The 17,536-nt window shown below is 37.3% G+C and overlaps 1 protein-coding gene across 1 annotated transcript in view; it reads right to left on the bottom strand.

Annotated features, from left to right (window-relative positions):
• Positions 1-17,536, bottom strand: part of ADGRG4 (adhesion G protein-coupled receptor G4) — a 102,832-nt gene that overhangs the window by 27,539 nt on the left and 57,757 nt on the right. The window contains exons 11-12 of the mRNA XM_045538837.1: positions 11,982-12,198; positions 10,320-10,482 (exon numbers count right to left, since the gene is read on the bottom strand). Coding sequence (XP_045394793.1) covers positions 10,320-10,482; positions 11,982-12,198 — 380 coding nt within the window. The remainder of the gene's footprint in view (positions 1-10,319; positions 10,483-11,981; positions 12,199-17,536) is intronic.

The following is a 17,536-nucleotide window of genomic DNA, read 5'->3' as shown; positions in this document are numbered from 1 at the left end:
AAAAACACAATACAATGGCATTAGGCACTTGCTCCATGGTTTACTGAGCAATGCTTTTGTTAAAAAGGAGTGCAGGGTGGCCGGGCACAGTGGCTCGCGCCTATAATCCTAGCACTCTGGGAGGCCGAGGCAGGAGGATCCTTTGAACTCAGGAGTTCAAGACCAGCCTGAGCAAGAGCAAGACCCCGTCTCTACCAAAAAAATAGAAAGAAATTATCTGGACAACTAAAAATATACATAGAAAAAATTAGCCGGGCATGGTGGCACATGCCTGTAGTCCCAGCTACTTGGGAGGCCAAGGCAGAAGGATTGCTTGAGCCCAGGAGTTTGAGGTTGCTGTGAGCTAGGCTGATGCCACAGTACTCTAGCCCGGGCAACAGAGTGACACTCTTCCTCAAAAAAAAAAAAAAAAAAAAAAAGAAAGAAAAGAAAAGAAAAAAGGAGAGCAGGGAAGTGAGGCATTAGCCCTTGGGAATTCTGCTAGAGACCCACTGCTTTAGTTTGAATGTGTCCCCCTAAAAGCATGTGTTGGAAACATAATCCTCAATGCAACAGTGTTGGGAGATGGGAGTCTAATGGAAGGTATTTGGGTAACAATGGCTTCACACTCATGAATGGATTAATGCCAATTTTAAAAGGACTTGAGGCTGCAAGTTCCGTCTCTTGCTCTCTCTCATCCTCTCTTGGCCTTTTCCACCATGGCATGATGCAGCAAGAAGGCCCTCACTAGATGCTGACCCCAGGATCTTAGACTTCCCAGCCTCCAGAACTATGAGCCAATAAATTTATGTTCATTATAAATTGCCCAGTCTGTGACATTATGTTACAGAAGCACAAAATGGACCAAGACACCTAGTATCAGAAGTATTTGCTGATTTGATTGGTAATAGTATTTGACAAGTACTAGAATATTTTAGAGAGTGACAGGGGGCTTTATTGACAATTACACTATGACCAGAGTCATAAACCTGGACTCTCCCAGACAAAACAGGGTATGTGGGCACGATTACCTGCATTTTCTCATTTAATCTCTTTATGGGCCCTGAGAGGTACATCGTATTATGACATCAGGAAATAGACTTAGAGAGATTAAGTGACTTGCCTAGGATCACACATCTGGGATGTGGCTGAAAAAAAGATATATATGATTTTGGGCCCACATTTTTCCTATTATCCACGTTGCCTCTCAAGTTGCAATCATCTACCTGGTTTATAATGGGGAGGTGAAAGTTTATATTTCTAAAAATGACCTGTGGACCCAAAAGCCATTATGGCTCTTCTCTTAGCACAAATGAACTCTGCTAGAGCAATCAGGTACTATAGAGAGGTGATGATTTAGCTTCAACACATAAGCAGTTTGGCATCAAGAATGTAATTGGAGTTAGTTTGTTTGTTTCTCCACCAAGATTTATAATAGAAAACCCCATATGTAAACAAAATACATTGGGAAATCAACACCTATTTCAGTATGGCTAAGCAGCTCTTAATAAACTCAACTCTCTTTCATACAGCAATGACTTCAAGGCATTGGAGGCCGGGAGTGGTGGCTCACGCCTGTAATCCTAGCACTCTGGGAGGCCGAGGCGGGGGGATCGCTCAAGGTCAGGAGTTTGAGGCCAGCCTGAGCAAGAGCAAGACCCCGTCTCTACTAAAAATAGAAAGAAATTATCGGGACAACTAAAAATATATAGAAAAATTAGCCAGGCATGGTGGCACATGCCTGCAGTCCCAGATACTCGGGAGGCTGAGGCAGTAGGATTGCTTGAGCGCAGGAGTTTGAGGTTGCTGTGAGCTAGGCTGACGCCACGGCACTCACTCTAGCCCGGGCAACACAGCGAGAGTCTGTCTCAAAAAAATAAATAAATAAAAGCATTGGAAAATGAACAAAAGCAGGCAAATTCTGGAGAAGAGTAGGCACTTGGAAAATGCAATATCACAAGATGAGTGACCTGTTTTTACAGCTTGTAGCCTGATGTCAGGTTGAAACTAATGCTGTGAAAGACACCTAAAACTCAGATGGAAAATCTGCAGTCTTTCTGGAATGAAGAACCAGAAAACAAAAGTCAAGGCAACCACAGCCACTGGAATGTGGGGGTGGGGGGGAGGTGTAACATCTGAAGTGGAGAGAGCAGAGAGGGGGAGCTAACATTCTGACTATAAATTCTGCCCAAATATCTGCTGACCTCTGAACAACAATATGTAAAGAACAGACTCCTACTAAGGATAAAGGAACATAATTGAGATTTGAACTGCCAACCAAGAGATGGACTTTACAGTTTATTCCAACCAAGTTAATTGCCTGATATAACAAAAGTCAATAGCCTTCTGAGGAATATAGTAGAATCTAGAGTGTTTACAATATAACATTCACAGTTCCAGGACATAATCCAAAATTACTCGATATGGGAAGAAAGAAAAAATGTGGCCCATTTATTTTCAAGTGATAAGACAGTCAATGGAGATTAACCTTGAGATGACTCACATATTAGAATTAGCAGACAAGGATTTTAAAGCAGCTAATACAACTGTGATCAGGTATCAAAAGAAAATATGCTTGCAGTTAATGCAAAGGGAGGAAATAGCAGTAGAGAAGCAGAAACAAGCAAAACAAAAATTCTAGACTTTTGAATATAATATTGGAATTTTTAAAAAATCAATTTTATTGTGCATACCTAAGATATATAGAGTGACATTATAGGATACATATAGATTGTAAAATGTTTATTATAGTGAAGCAAATTAACATATCCATCATCTTACATAGTTACCTATTTTTTTTTGTTTTTGTGGCAAGAGCAGCTAAAATCTACTCATTTAACATGAATTTCAAATACAGCACAATTTCAAAAATTGCACAGGATGAGTTCAATAGTAACATGAAGATGACAGATGTTTGCAAAGTTAAAGATAGATCAATAGAAACTATCCCATGAGAAAAATAGATAGGTGAATACAAGCATGAACAGTCTCAGGGACCTGTGGGGCAGTATCAAAAGGTTTTACATACATGTAATTGGAGTCTCAAAAGAAAAGGAGAGAGACTATGGTGAGAAAACAGTGTCCAAAGAAATAATGGAGAAATTTCCCTGAATTCAGTGAAAAACATAAATTTACATATTCAAGAATCTCAGCAAACTCCAAGCAGGATAAGTGCAAAGAAAAATATGCCTAGGCACATAATAGTCAAACTGCAGAAAATCAAAGAAAATATTAAAAGCATCCAGAGAAAAATGATGTATTACACAGTATATACAGAGAAACAAATATTCAAATGATTACTGATTTCTCTTCAGAAAACATGGAGGCCAGAAGAGAGTGGAATAACACTTGAAAATGTTGAGGTGGGCAGGGGGGACCCTGCCAATCCAGAATTCTATCCAAGCAAAAATATCCTTCAGGCATAAAGACAAAATAAAGACATTTTTAGATAAATGAAAACTAAGAAAATTCATGATCATCAGACCTGCACTATATAAATGCTAAGTGAATTTCTTCAAGCCAAAGGAAATAATACCAAATAGAATTCTGACCTTCAGAAAGAAATGAAAAGCATCAAAAATGAATGAATATCTAGGTAAATATAAAAGGTAATTTTTTAAATCAATTTCTTTAAGAAACATAGGACTTTTTAAAGCAATGTTTATAACATTAGCTTGTGGGGCTTATGATCTGCTTAGGTAAAAAATGTATATGACAACTACAGCATAAAGAATAGGAGGTATAAACAGACATGTATGATTCAAAGTTTCTACATTTTACATGAAGCAGTACAATATGAACTCTAAATTGACTCTGAAAATACAAGAATGTATATTGTGATTTCTAGAGCAACTATTAAGAAAACAATGCAAATAGACAAAAGAGTCCGTAAACAATTAAAATGCAATTGTAATAAATATTAAAATAAAGCAAAACAGAACAGGAAAAAAGGAACAGAGGAACAAAAACCAGAGGGACAGATAGAAAATAAAATAAAATGATAGACCTAAATCCACCCATATCAATAATTACATTTAATGTTAAAAAACTACACACGCCAATCAAAAGGCAGATATTATCAGGATAGATAAAAAACACAAACTATATCCTATCTATAACAGGTGCACTTTAAATATGGAGACACAGATGGTTAGAAGTCAAGTGAATGCAAACCATATATATATATATATATATATCCATATATCTATATGGATATATATATTAACATAAGAAGGCTGGAATGACTGTATTAAAAGCAGATAAAATAAACTGTAAGATAAAGTATCATCAGAGATAAAGAGGGATATTTCATAATGATACATAGGTGGATTAGTATTAGGAAGACAAAACAACATAAATGTATATGCACTTAATAAGAGTCCCAAAACAAACAAAGCAAAATTTGACACGACTAAAAGGAGAAATAGATATGTCACAAAGTTACAGATTTTAACACCCTTCTCAACTAACAAACAACTAGGAAAGAAATCAGTAAAGATAGGCTGGGTGCATGGCTCACGCCTGTAATCCTAGCACTGTGGGAGGCCTAGGCAGGAAGATCACTTGAGGCCAGGAGTTCGAGATCAGCCTAAGCAAGAGTAAGACCCTGTCTCTATAAAAAATAGAAAAATTAGCCAGGCCTGGTGGTGTGCGCCTGTAGTCCCAGCTACTTGGGAGGCTCAGGCAGAAGAATTGCTTGAGCCCAGGAGTTTGCGGTTGCTGTGAGCTATGATGACGCCACTGCACTCTAGCCCAGGCAACAGAGGGAGATCCCTGTCCCCTACCCCATAAAAAGACAAAGATAATATGAACAATACTATCAGCCACCTTGACCTAATTGATAGTTATACAACAATTGTAGAATACACATTTTTTTCAAGTGCACATGAAGCACTCAACAAAATAGATCACTGGGCCACAAAACAAGTTTCAATAAATTTAAGTGGATTGAAATTATACTAAGTATATTCTGTGACCAGAAATAAACAAGATATCAATAAGATATCTTAGATTAGCCTTAAATATTTGGAATTTAAAAAACAGACTCTTAAATAGTCCACAGATTAAAAGAAGAAAGTATTAAATATTTTGAACTGACAGATAATAAAAATACAACCTATAAAAATTTGTGGACTATAGCTAAAGCAGTGATTAGAAAGATATTTACAGCTTTTTATGATTATGTTAGAAAAGAAGGGCCGAGCACAGTGGCTCATGCCTTTAATCCTAGCACTCTGGGAGGCCGAGGCGGGAGGATCCCTCAAGGTCAGGAGTTCGAGACCAGTCTGAGCAAGAGCAAGACCCTGTCTCTACTAAAAAATAGAAAGAAATTAACTGGACAACTGAAAATATATAGAAAAAATTAGCTGGGCACACTGGGACATGCCTGTAGTCCCAGCTACTCGGGAGGCTGAGCAAGAGGATCGCTTGAGCCCAGGAGTTTGAGGTTGCTGTGAGCTAGGCTGATGCCACAGCACTCTAGCCCGGGCAACAGAGTGAGACTCTGTCTCAGAAAAAAAAAAAAAAAAAAAAAAAGAAAAGAAAGAAAAGAAAAGAAAAGAAGATAGGTCTAAAATCAATGGCGTATATGGATTCACATTAAGAAGCTAGGTAAAGAAGAGCTAAGTAAACCCAAAGTTAAGTACAAGGAAGGAAATATTAGAGATAAAATCAGGCCAGGCGTGGTGGCTCACGCCTCTAATCCTAGCACTCTGAGAGGCCGAGGCGGGCAGATTGTTTGCGCTCAGGAGTTCGAGACCAGCCTGAGCAAGAGTGAGACCACGTCTTTACTAAAAATAGAAAGAAATTATGTGAACAGCTAAAAATATATATAGAAAAAATTAGCTGGGCATGGTGGCACATGCCTGTAGTCCCAGCTACTCGGGAGGCTGAGGCAGTAGGATCGCTTAAGCCCAGGAGTTTGAGGTTGCTGTGAGCTAGGCTGACGCCACGGCACTCTAGTCCAGGCAACAGAGTGAGACTCTGTCTCAAAAAAATATATACATTAAAGATAAAACCAGCTATCAACAAAGTAGAAAACAAACAATAGGGAAAATTAAAGACTAAAAGTTAGTTGTTGGAAAATATCAACAAAATTGAAAAATCCCTAGTTATACTGATCAAGAAAACAAAAGCAAGAAAAGAAATTATCAACCTCAGGCGTGAAAGAGGGCTTATCACTATAAACCAGAAGTTGACAAATTCATCAGCAGGCCAAATCCTACCCAAGGCCTGTTTTTGTATTGCCCCGAGCTAAGAATATATTTTACATATAATTTTGGTTTTTTTTTTTTTGGTAATAGTTTTATCGAGATTTAATTCACATACCACCATACACCGATTTAAAGTGTACAATTCACAGGTCTTCAGCACATTCAGGGCTGTGGAACCATCACCACAATCAATTTTAGAACACTATCAACAATTCAAAAAGAATCCCTGTATGAATGGATGAACAAAATGTGGCATGAACCTACAAAGGAACGTTATTCAGTCTTTAAAAAGGAAGCAAATTCTAACATGCTATAACATGCACAAACCTTGAAGACATTTTGAAATGTGAAGTAAACCAGTCACAAAAGGAAAAATACTATATCATGCTATTTATATGCGATACCTAGAATAGTCAAATTCACAGGGAAAGAAAGAATGGTGGCTGCCAGGGGCTGGTGGAGAGAAGAATGGGGAGTTGTTGTTCAGTAAGTATAGAGTTTTACTTTGGAAAGATGAAAAAAGTTCTGAAGACAGATGGTGGTGATGGTTGCACAACATATATTTCATTTTTAAATTGTTATACAAAGGGAAAAGCAAAGAGAGAGGGGAAGAGGAGGGGAGGGGAGGGAAATGGAGAGCAGAGGAGAGGAGAGGAGAGGAGAGGAGAGGAGAGGAGAGGAGACCAAAACAAAATCATAAGAACTGCAGCAGACAGAGACCACCTGTGGCTTTCAAAGCCTAAAATATTTATTATCTGCCCTTTACAGAAAAAGTTTGCTGACTCCTGTTATAAATCCTATGGATTTTAAAAACAATAAGAAAATATTATGAACTATTTCCAGCAAGTCTTACAAGTTAGATGAAATAAATTCTTAGAAAAATACAACTAACCCAAACTGACACAAGATGAATCAGAAAATCTGAATGAGTCTATATCCATTAAATAAATTGAATTTTTTATCACAAAACTTCCCACAAAGAAATTCCAGACTTCAAGGAAGGGTTTCCTAGTGAACCCCATCAAGCATTTAATGAAATAACAGCAATGTTAGACAAACTCTTTCTGAGAGTAGAAAAGGGACCATTTCCTAGCTCACTCTTAAAATGTTGACAAAACCTTAAAGTCTGACAAAGAAATCACACAAAAAAAGGAAATTTCAGACCAATATCCTTCATGAACGCAAGTACAAAAATAGTTGACAAAAATATAAGCACGTTGAAAATAGCAATGTATAAAAATGATAATGCATCATGACCAGTAGAATTTCTTCCAGGAATGCAAGATTGGTTCAACATTTTAACGTCAATGTAATTCATCATATTAAGAGAAGAAAGAAGAAAGCCAAATGATTATTTCAAGAGATTCAGAAGAAGCTTTTGACAAAATTCAACAACCAATTAATGATAAAATTATTCGGCAAACTAGAAATAGAGGGTAACTACCTTAATCAAATAAAGGGTATCAAAAATAGCATGACTAGCATCACAGTAATGGTAAAATAGTGAATACTTTTAATATCGAGAACAAGACAAGGATGCCCACTTTAACCACTTCTATTCAACAACTTATTGGAAGAATTAGACATCAGAATAAGGCCCCCCAAAAAGAATAAAAGGAATAAAGATCAGTAAGGAAGACATAAAACTCTCTACTGTCAGATGATGTTGGCTTACATAGAAAGTCCTAAGGAATCTCTAAAACAACTACTAGAATCAATAAATGAATTTAGTGAGTGCACAGGATACAAAATTTGTATTATATAGAAAGTACATACAATATAAATTATATGCTTTATATAATCAATTATATTCTTTACATACTAGAAGCAAATAATTGGAAAATCGAATTATACTATTCCATTTGCAACAGCATCAAAAAACATAAAATACTTTGGAATAAATTTATCAAAAGACATATAATAACTCTCCACTTCAACAACAGAACATCACTGAAAGAAATTTAAATAAACCTAAATAAATGTTACTGAATTAGAAGACTCAATATTGCTAAGAAATAAATTCTCCAAAAATTGATCAATAGCTTCAACTCAATCCCAATCATAATCTCCACAAGTTTTTTGTACAAATTGATAAGCAGATTCCAAAATGTATACAGACATGAAAAAGGCTTAGAATAGCAAAAGGCATCTTGAAAAACAATGTTGAAGGACTCACACTGTCTAACTTCAACACTGCAGGAACCAAGACAGTGTGGTAATGATGTAAAAGTCTACAAAAAAATAAATGGAAAAGAATAGAAAGCCCAGAAATAGACCTACACTTAGCACAACTATTTAATGTTTTGTCAAAGGTACCAAAGCAAGCCAATGGGGAAGAGAAAGTCTTGTCAATAAATGGTGCTGGAAAACTGGATATCCATATGAAACTAAATGATTCTCAACTCCTACCTCATACCATCCACAAATAGTAATTCAATTAATTAGGATTATAGTCCCCCACTTAAAAGCTAAAACCATAAAACCTTTAAAGGAAAGCATAGAATATCTTTATGACTTGATGGTAGACAAAGGTATTTTAGACAAGTCATAGATGGTTATTCATAAAAGAAAATGAAATTATAAATTAGACCTCATGAAAATTAAGTTTCTATTCATCAAAAGACACCATTGAGAAAAATGAATAGGCAAGCCACACAGAAATCATTTTCAAAACATGTATCTGATAAATGACTTGTATCCAAAGTATGTAAAGAACACTTACAACTCAATAATAAAAAGACAACTTAATTTAAACATGGGCAAAAGATTTTAACAGATATTTCACCAAAGAAGATATACAAATGGCCAATATAAAAATGGAAAATTACTCCACATCACTATCCACTCTAGAAAACAGTATGACAGTTTCTTATACATTTAAACATATACCCCAAGATCCAACAATTCCATTTCTAGGTATTTATCCAAGACATACAAAAGCATATGTTCACACAAAGATTTTTACACTAATGTTCACAGCAGCATTACTCATAATAGCCAAAAACTGGAAACTATCCAAATGTTCATCAACAGGAGAACACACAAACTGCTCTATATTCAACAGAATATTATTCAGCGATAAAAAGGAACAAGCTATGGAAATAAAAAGATGAATCTCAAAAAAAAAAAACCATTATGCTACATGAAAGAAGCCTTATACAAGAAAGTACATTTTATATGATTCCATTTATATAATATAAAATGCTAGAATAGGGAAAACTATGGTAGAAAAATATCGGAACAGTGGTTGCTCCTAGAGGTAGCAATTTTAGGAATTGACTGGGAAGGGGCATACCATATCAGAGGTAATAGTAATCTTCTATATCGTGATAAGGGTTTGGGTTACACAGATGTATGCATTTGTCAAAATTCAGAGAATGTATACTTAGGATTTATGCATTTTCCCATATGTAAATTTTTATAATTTTTTATGACTGTAAAAAAAATCTAGTCTCCCAAATTGCTTTGAGCAGGGTTGGTGGCCTATGGCCTGCCAAAGTCTAAGGGAGTATGATATTGTGGAAAGGGCCCAGACTTTAAAAGCAACCAGACAGGTTTGAATCCTGGCTTAGCCACTAATTAGGTTGTCTGTCCTTGGGCAAACTACTTAACTTCTCTGTTTCCTTAGCCATACAAAGGAGACAGCAGCACAATGCCCAACATATATTAAGTGTTTCATAAATGGCAGCCAATAATATATTGACATTTGAGATTATTTCAGGCCACAGGGCCAAAGGTGGTATCATTGCATATCTCACAGACACCATTCCAATCAAGGTGTTAGCCTATTAAGGGCTATCTATGAATCTTCCCTGGGGTATTTGTATTTTGGGAGGGAGGTGGTGGGGATGAGTAAACTCATAACTAATGGGTATGGCGTGCACTGTATGGGGGATAGGCACGCTTGTAGCTCTGGCTTGGGTGATGAAAAGGATTATACGCAACCAAAATATTTGTACCCCCATAATATTCTGAAATTTAAAAAAAAAGAAAATAAATAAATAAATTGGGGGAAAAAAAAACCCAAACCTTAAAAGAGTGCCCTCTCTCCCTCCCCAAGGAGTAAATGAATGAAGACTTGAAACAGTGCTTGGCTGATTGCCTCTGAGTTCTCTGAGCTGCACTCACCTCAGGGTCTGTGCCTTCTCTGTAGGAGGAAATGCTGAAGGTCATGCCTTCAAATGTGTGGTCCACCCGCAGCACAGCCAAAGCCAAGCTGGACACCTTCAGATTTGCTGCACTTCCAGAAAACTCCATCTTGTGGCCAGCACGCTCAATTATCCTCAGAATTCTGCAAGAAACCACAAAGAAGAGCATTTCTACCTGTTAAAGGTAAAAATCCATCCTCCTTAGAAGATTTCTTCATTGTAAGACTTTCCTCTGAGTTTTAATCACTATCTTTATATCATTTAGGAATTATTAGATAAGAGCTTTGGAATCAGACAGGTTGAGGTCTAAATCTCAGCTCCTCTAATTTCTAACTGTATGGGCAAATAAAATAATCTCACTTCAGTGCACTTGCAATGTCAGAGGTAATACTAGCACTTTCAAAAAGATAGTTTTGAAAATTAAACGAAATTCTTGCATGTCAAGCCAGATCCTATAGGGCCTCATGGGCCCTTTTAAGAAGTTTGGATTTTATTCTGCATATAATGGAAAGGCACAGAGTGGTTCTAAAAGCGAGAGTGTGACACGATCTGATTAATATGTTGAAAGATCACTGTGGCTGCTATGTAGAAGGTGACCTACCATAGGGCCAAGAGCAGAGTCAGAGAGACCAATAGGAAGTTATTGTAGATAATTAGGTGAAAGATATGGCGCTGAAACTGAGATGGATGAGGTGGGGGAATGGTGGAGATGGAGAGACGTAGATGGATTCCACTGGAGTATTTAAGGGATTTAAAAAATGGATGTACAGGGCCTCATATGAGAGTTGGTTATTGATTAGCCATGAGCTGGAGGGAGGTCACTTGCACTATTCTCAAGTTTTTCACTTTAGCACTGGTTGGATGCATATTATAGAAATGCAGAACACTAAGGGAGCATCAGGGTTGGGGAAGTAGATTGAGGGTTTGGATTGGGGTACATGATGAGTGCCAGGTGCACTGTCTGGAGAATGAGAACGGACGCGCTTGGGACTCTGACTCGGGGGGATGGGTGGGACATGGAAAATGTATATAACCTAAACTTATGTACCCCCATGATGAGCTGAAATTAAAAAAAAAAAAAAAAAAAAAAAAAAAGAAAAGTCGCTATCACTAAGATTCAGTTAAAATTTGAATTCATTTTACAACTGGGATTTGAGTAAAAGGACCCCATTGCGTCATACTAACAGAGCTTTCATTGTGTAACTACCTTACCTTCAAAATTGGTAGTGACTGTATTTTAAGAAATTAATAATCTAAACAATCATCCCTCAGTATCTGTGGGGGATTTGTTCCAAGACCCCTGTGGATACCAAAATGGGAGGATGCTCAAGTCCCTGATATAAAATGGAGTAGTATTAATATTTGCATATAACCCATGCATATCCTCCCATATACTTTAAATCATCTCTAGATTACTTATAATACCTAATATAATATAAATGCTATGTAAATAGTTGTATTGTTTAGGGAATAATGACAAAAGGGTCTGCACATGTCCAGTACAGACACAATTTATTTTAGGATATTTTAAATTCAAAATTGGTTGAATCCACAAATGCAGAATCCACAGATATGGAGGGGAGGGCTGACTGTATTTTAAATCTTATGAAATAATTTCTTTTACCAAAGTATTAATACTTACTCATTGCTTACTTCATACAGATCAGAGGCTGACTCATTTTGCTTTTCCAAAACAGCACTGATTATTTCCAATATAATCTGAGTTAGGTTCATGCTTATGCCATCACATTTTGAAATATCGGATACTATAGAAACGACAATCTTTGTCTCTTCTTTGCCCAGAGGTGGGGATTCATTTATCAAATTTAAAATGTGCTCTGCAACATCATCTGCATTCTCTGGGGAAACAAAGTTCAAACATAAAAGCTACATTGCTTACTTTTGTGCCATGCTGCTCTGCTTCCTTCCCTTCACTGCAGTGCAATGAAAATACATGCCACCCGGCCAGGCACGGTGGCTCACGCCTATAATCCTAGCACTCTGGGAGGCCGAGATGGGAGGATCGCTTGAGCTCAGGAGTTTGAGACCAGCCTGAGCAAGAGTGAGACCCGTCTCTACTAAAAATAGAAAGAAAGTAGCTGGACAACTAAAAATATATAGAAAAAATTAGCCGGGCATGGTGACACATGCCTGTAGTCCCAGCTACTCGGGAGGCTGAGGCAGGAGGATCACTTGAGTCCAGGAGTTTGAGGTTGCTGTGAGCTAGGCTGACACCACGGCACTATAGCCTGGGCAACAGAGCCAGACTCTGTCTCAAAAAAAAAAAAAAAAGAAGAAAAAGAAAAGAAAAGAAAAGAAAATACATGCCACAGTAACCCAGTTTACAGAAGGAAAGTGTTGGCCCTCAGTTTCTACAATAGATGTAGTCTCAGAAAGCAGCACACAAATCAACTTTTTATTCATTAAATCCTTTTTCAAATGTACCAGGGAAATCTTTTCGTCACTGAAGAATTATCTTGAAATTCGATACTAATTAAGTTATGACTTTAGTATGGGATTGAGTTAAGTAGATCCCACCTATATTTGAATATCAGCAAACACTCAGTCTATGTTTTCTTAAGCAAGGGTGGTGATTACATTTTCATGTCAAGAATTATCAACCCACAGAAAAAAGCAAATATGGACTACATTGCAATAAAAAGCAATTAATTTAGATTTCCTAGGGAGTAAGAACAATAGATATTAACTCGCCCACTTTTTCTTCACTTTTTATTATGGAAATTTTAAAGTACACACAAAAGTAGAAAGAACAGTATAATGAATCCCATGTTTCTCATGAATCACCCAACTTCAACAAGTGTCAATGAATGGCGAATCTTATTGTATCTACACTCCCACCCACCTTTTCCCCAAATCCAGATTATTTTAAAACAATTCCCAGACATTGTATCATTTCATCCATAAGCACTTTAGTATGTATCTCTAGAATAAAGAACTTTTGTCATAACCACAATACCAATTAAATTAAAATTAAATTTGAAAATTAACAATAATATTCAAAATCATCAAATATCCAGTTGGTGCTCAAATGTTCTTAATTGTCTCATAAATTTTTCAAAAAATAGCTGTTTTGTTTGCATCATCACTCACTTTTAAAGTTAAGAGCTTTGTTAAATAAATGTAACACAAATTAGATTTCAGTTCAGTATAAAACATATAAAGCTGAGCTTCCGTGTGGTGTCTCCCTCGCTTAAAGCACTCACATTTGAGTCCAGTAACCAAAATATATAGGAAAATAATTTAAAAATACTATCTGTTAAGAAAAATTCCAGAGAGAGGTTACACTCATAACACACTTAACCCAGGTTATATTACAAATAACCAACTCTGGGGAAGCAAAATAATTCTGCATGAAATTCTCTCTCTCTCTCTCTCTCTCTCTCTCTCTCTCTCTCTCTCTCACTCTGTCTCTCCCTCTCTTTCAAAGTCCTCCATAATTGTCAGCATCTCCCCACATCTCTCTCCTACCCCAAGCTCCCCACAACTTTACTCCCAACAAAGCTCACACAGGCTATTTTTTTCTTTCTCTCATTTCCTCCTCATTTTTTTTTTTTGGCTTTATTCTTTTTTTTTTCCTGCAAACAATTCTCTGTCCTCATCAGTGTAAATAATATTAACTGAGGTCCTCTCAGTTCCTCCCTCCTTAACCATTACTCCAGTCTGCCCAATAATAGCTTATGTCGGAACTGAGCTAGCAAAGAGAGTTCTCCCTGGGGAGATGGGAGGAAGTGGGGGGACTGAACAAGGTTCCAGTGGTTTCTCAATTAATATTTTGTCCCTGTTAACATCTATCTTCTGGTAAGCTAAAAAAACTGAGGACTTCCAGCCAATAATACTAGGGCTGGAATAAAAAGCCAGTGAGCTCATTCACAGATCGTTCTACTGCTCTTATTAATTGCTCAGGCTTTGTTGAAAATGGAATAGGCAGAGCTGCCTAGTTATGATTCTTTGAGCTTCAGTGGTGCGACTTCACTTCCTGCAGTCCCTGCTGTGGCAGGATGAAAGTGAGCAACAGGCCAATGGGAGACTACTGTAGAAAGTAATTATAGACTTTTCATCTGGAGTTGTACAGTTTTTAAGGAAAATCCAAGATAAATTATACTCATTGTGTAAAAATTGCTGGTCCCCAAGCAAAAGCAACAAAAGGAATCCTCCTTTATTAGTCGTAGGATAAATTTATCTCCATTGCTGAAATACTGTTACAATTGATCTGCCAGTAATTTCAATAATCAAAATAATACTATCCATTATTTATTGAACAACTTCTATGAGCCAGTGTTCTAATTATGTATTGCTGCATAACAAATCACACAAACTTAATGGCTTAAAGCAACAATTTATTGTTATCTCTCATGGTTCTATGTGTCGACTAGGGTCAGCTGAGCAGTTCTCACTTGGGAACTCTGACGCAGTTGCAGTCAGATGGCAGCCAAGGCTGAACACATCTGAAGGCTAGACTGTGCTGGAAGTCCAAGAGGGCTCACTCACATGGCTTGCACTTGATGCTGACCATGGACTGGTGAGTTGGGGCTGCTGGCTGTACTCCCTACAGATGGCCTCCCCTAGTGGCTTGGGCTCAATAGTGTGCTGGATCCAGCTTGTGATGTACTGGAGCCAGCTTGTACCAGCTTGTGAGAATCAATTAGTCAATTTTGGGGAATTTTGTGAGCTGGTTGTTAAACACAGCCATTATTAAAAATTAAATTATATAAACTTACAACTAAATAAATCATATTAAAACAATGATGATTCTCAAAACTCATCACTTTCTAATTATTTTGCTATATTTTACTAACCTATGTTTTTGTGATTATTTACATCTATTGTATCTGTGTGTGCATCTCTTACCTACTTCTTAGTTCAGTGACTATACATTATAGTTTGCGTTCAGCTATGAAGGGAGTATTACATCATGAAAATTGGCAAATGCTACAAATCAGTACCCCTTTTGGGGAGGTAGAGCTAATTGTTAAATATTTTTTCAGCACACCACTGTTTGGGCTTCTTACAATATGCTGTCTGGGTTCTGAAAGGAAGCATCCCAAACGAGAGTGTACCAAGAGAAAGGATGAGGAAACTTTCAGTCTTCTTGAAAGTTAGTCCCATAATTAGCAGTGTCACTACTGCCAAATTCTAGTGGGCTAAACATTCACAAGCCAGCCCTGACTCAACTACCTATTGACATGGATGGAATAGGTTGGTGGGTATTTTGGAGACAAGATGCAGCAGCAAGGCATTATACATGCATTTTCTTATTTATTCATCACAATAACCCCCCTATTACTCATGGGGTACTCATATTATCCCCTTTATACAAATTAAGAAATTAAGACACGGATAGATTCTAACCTACCTCTGACTCCAAAGCTTGAGTTCTTCAATATCACCTTTTGCTACAACATCTATGCCTTTGTTCCTTTTCTCCACAGTTTTGGGGGTTAGAATAGCTGTGCTTTGCAATCCTTCTGCCTCACCTCTTGGGAATTACATTGTTTTCTCTTAATCACTCATTATCCTGCCCTGATGGTGGGATGGACACAGACAGGAGAGAGTTTTGTGAAAAGTTCTAGCCAACTTCATTAGAGCCTGATGCACCTTTAATATCATGGAGATAACAGAAACTGAGCACAGGAGAGAACCCAAAGGACTTTGAAATAAGGGTACCTTTTCTAACCCTATTATATTAAGGAGTTAAGAAAAATGAGCCTTTAAGCAGGAGAAGTGAAGAGCTCTTCTCGAACCAAGATCTCTAATGCCTGTGAGCAAGATTGAAAGCTAAAGAAAATAGTTTCAGCGTGAATACATTTTTCTTTCCTTTATATTGGACTCACTGTTCATTAAGTTTCTGACTTACAAGGAGGAGAGAAGGATTTTGCCAAAGCTAAGAAACTTGATAGTTTACTTTTCACTTATATGCATTACAATCACCATCCAACTGTTCTCTTACTCCACAGTAATTTTTTTTTATAAAATGACTTCTGACAGCCATTTTTCTAAAAATCCCAACTCAATGTAGTGTTTTTGTTGTTGTTATGTCTGTTACTCTTTCTTCCACAAGAGAAAATTCTATTAGCATGTCTAAAGAAAATGTGTCACTCGGAAGGAGGGAGGTCAACGTGAAACTCACAACCTCTCTATCTTTCCACCCCTTCGCTGCAAGCTGCAACCTGCAACCCTCCCTATTGCCCTGACTCATGATTTCTGATCTAGGAATTGTCAGAGCTGTGCTTGCTTTTCTAACTCTTGGCAAGGATCTCAAACTTGCATCTTCTTCAAGGAAGACAAGTCTGAGAAGTTCATGGCTCAAATTCCCTGGCCCTTCTTCAAGGGACTGGAATGCCTGTTCCTCAATTTCCAACAACTCATATGGGAGGGATCTATTTTATGCAGTAGAGCCACGTCTCACAAAGTTGTCTATAACGAAAACAGATTTGATGTCTGGTGAGGGACCACTCCCTGGTTCTTAGCCATCTTTTTGCTGTAATCTCCCATGGAGGAAGGGGCAAAGGAGCTGTCTGGGGCCCCTTTTATAAGGGAACTGATCCCATTCATGAGGGCTCCACTCTCATGACCTGATCATTTCCCAAAGGCCCCATCTCCAAATGCCATCACATTGGGGTAGGATTTCAACATATGAATTTGGGGAGCATACACACATGAGTCTACAGCATGCACCTCATCAAAGAAGATATACAGATAGCAAGTAAGCATATGAAAAGTTATTCAACATCATATGTCATTAGGGAATTGCAAATTCAGATAAGAATGAGATACCACTACACACCTATTAGAACGGCCAGAATTTAAAACACTGACAACACCAAATGCTGGGGAGGATATGGAACAATAGGAACTCTCATTCATTGCTGGTGGGAATGTAAAATGGCATATCCACTTTGGAAGGAAGTTTGGCAGCTTCTTACAAAATTAAATATACTTTTATCATACAATTCAGCAATGTCACTCCTTGTTGGTTACCTAAGTGAGTCAAAAACTTACATTCATACAAAAACCTGCACATGAATGTTTATAGCAACTTTATTCATAATTGCCAAAGCTTGGAAGCAACCAAGATGTCTTCCAGTAAGTGAATGGATGAGTAAACTGTGGCACATCCAGACTATGAATTTTATGATATGTGAATTCCTTCATTAAAAAGTTTTTAAACTACATTGA

Source organism: Lemur catta, chromosome X (assembly GCF_020740605.2).
Source record: "Lemur catta isolate mLemCat1 chromosome X, mLemCat1.pri, whole genome shotgun sequence".
NCBI lineage: Eukaryota > Metazoa > Chordata > Mammalia > Primates > Lemuridae > Lemur > Lemur catta.
This window is presented reverse-complemented; position numbering and strand designations above follow the sequence as displayed.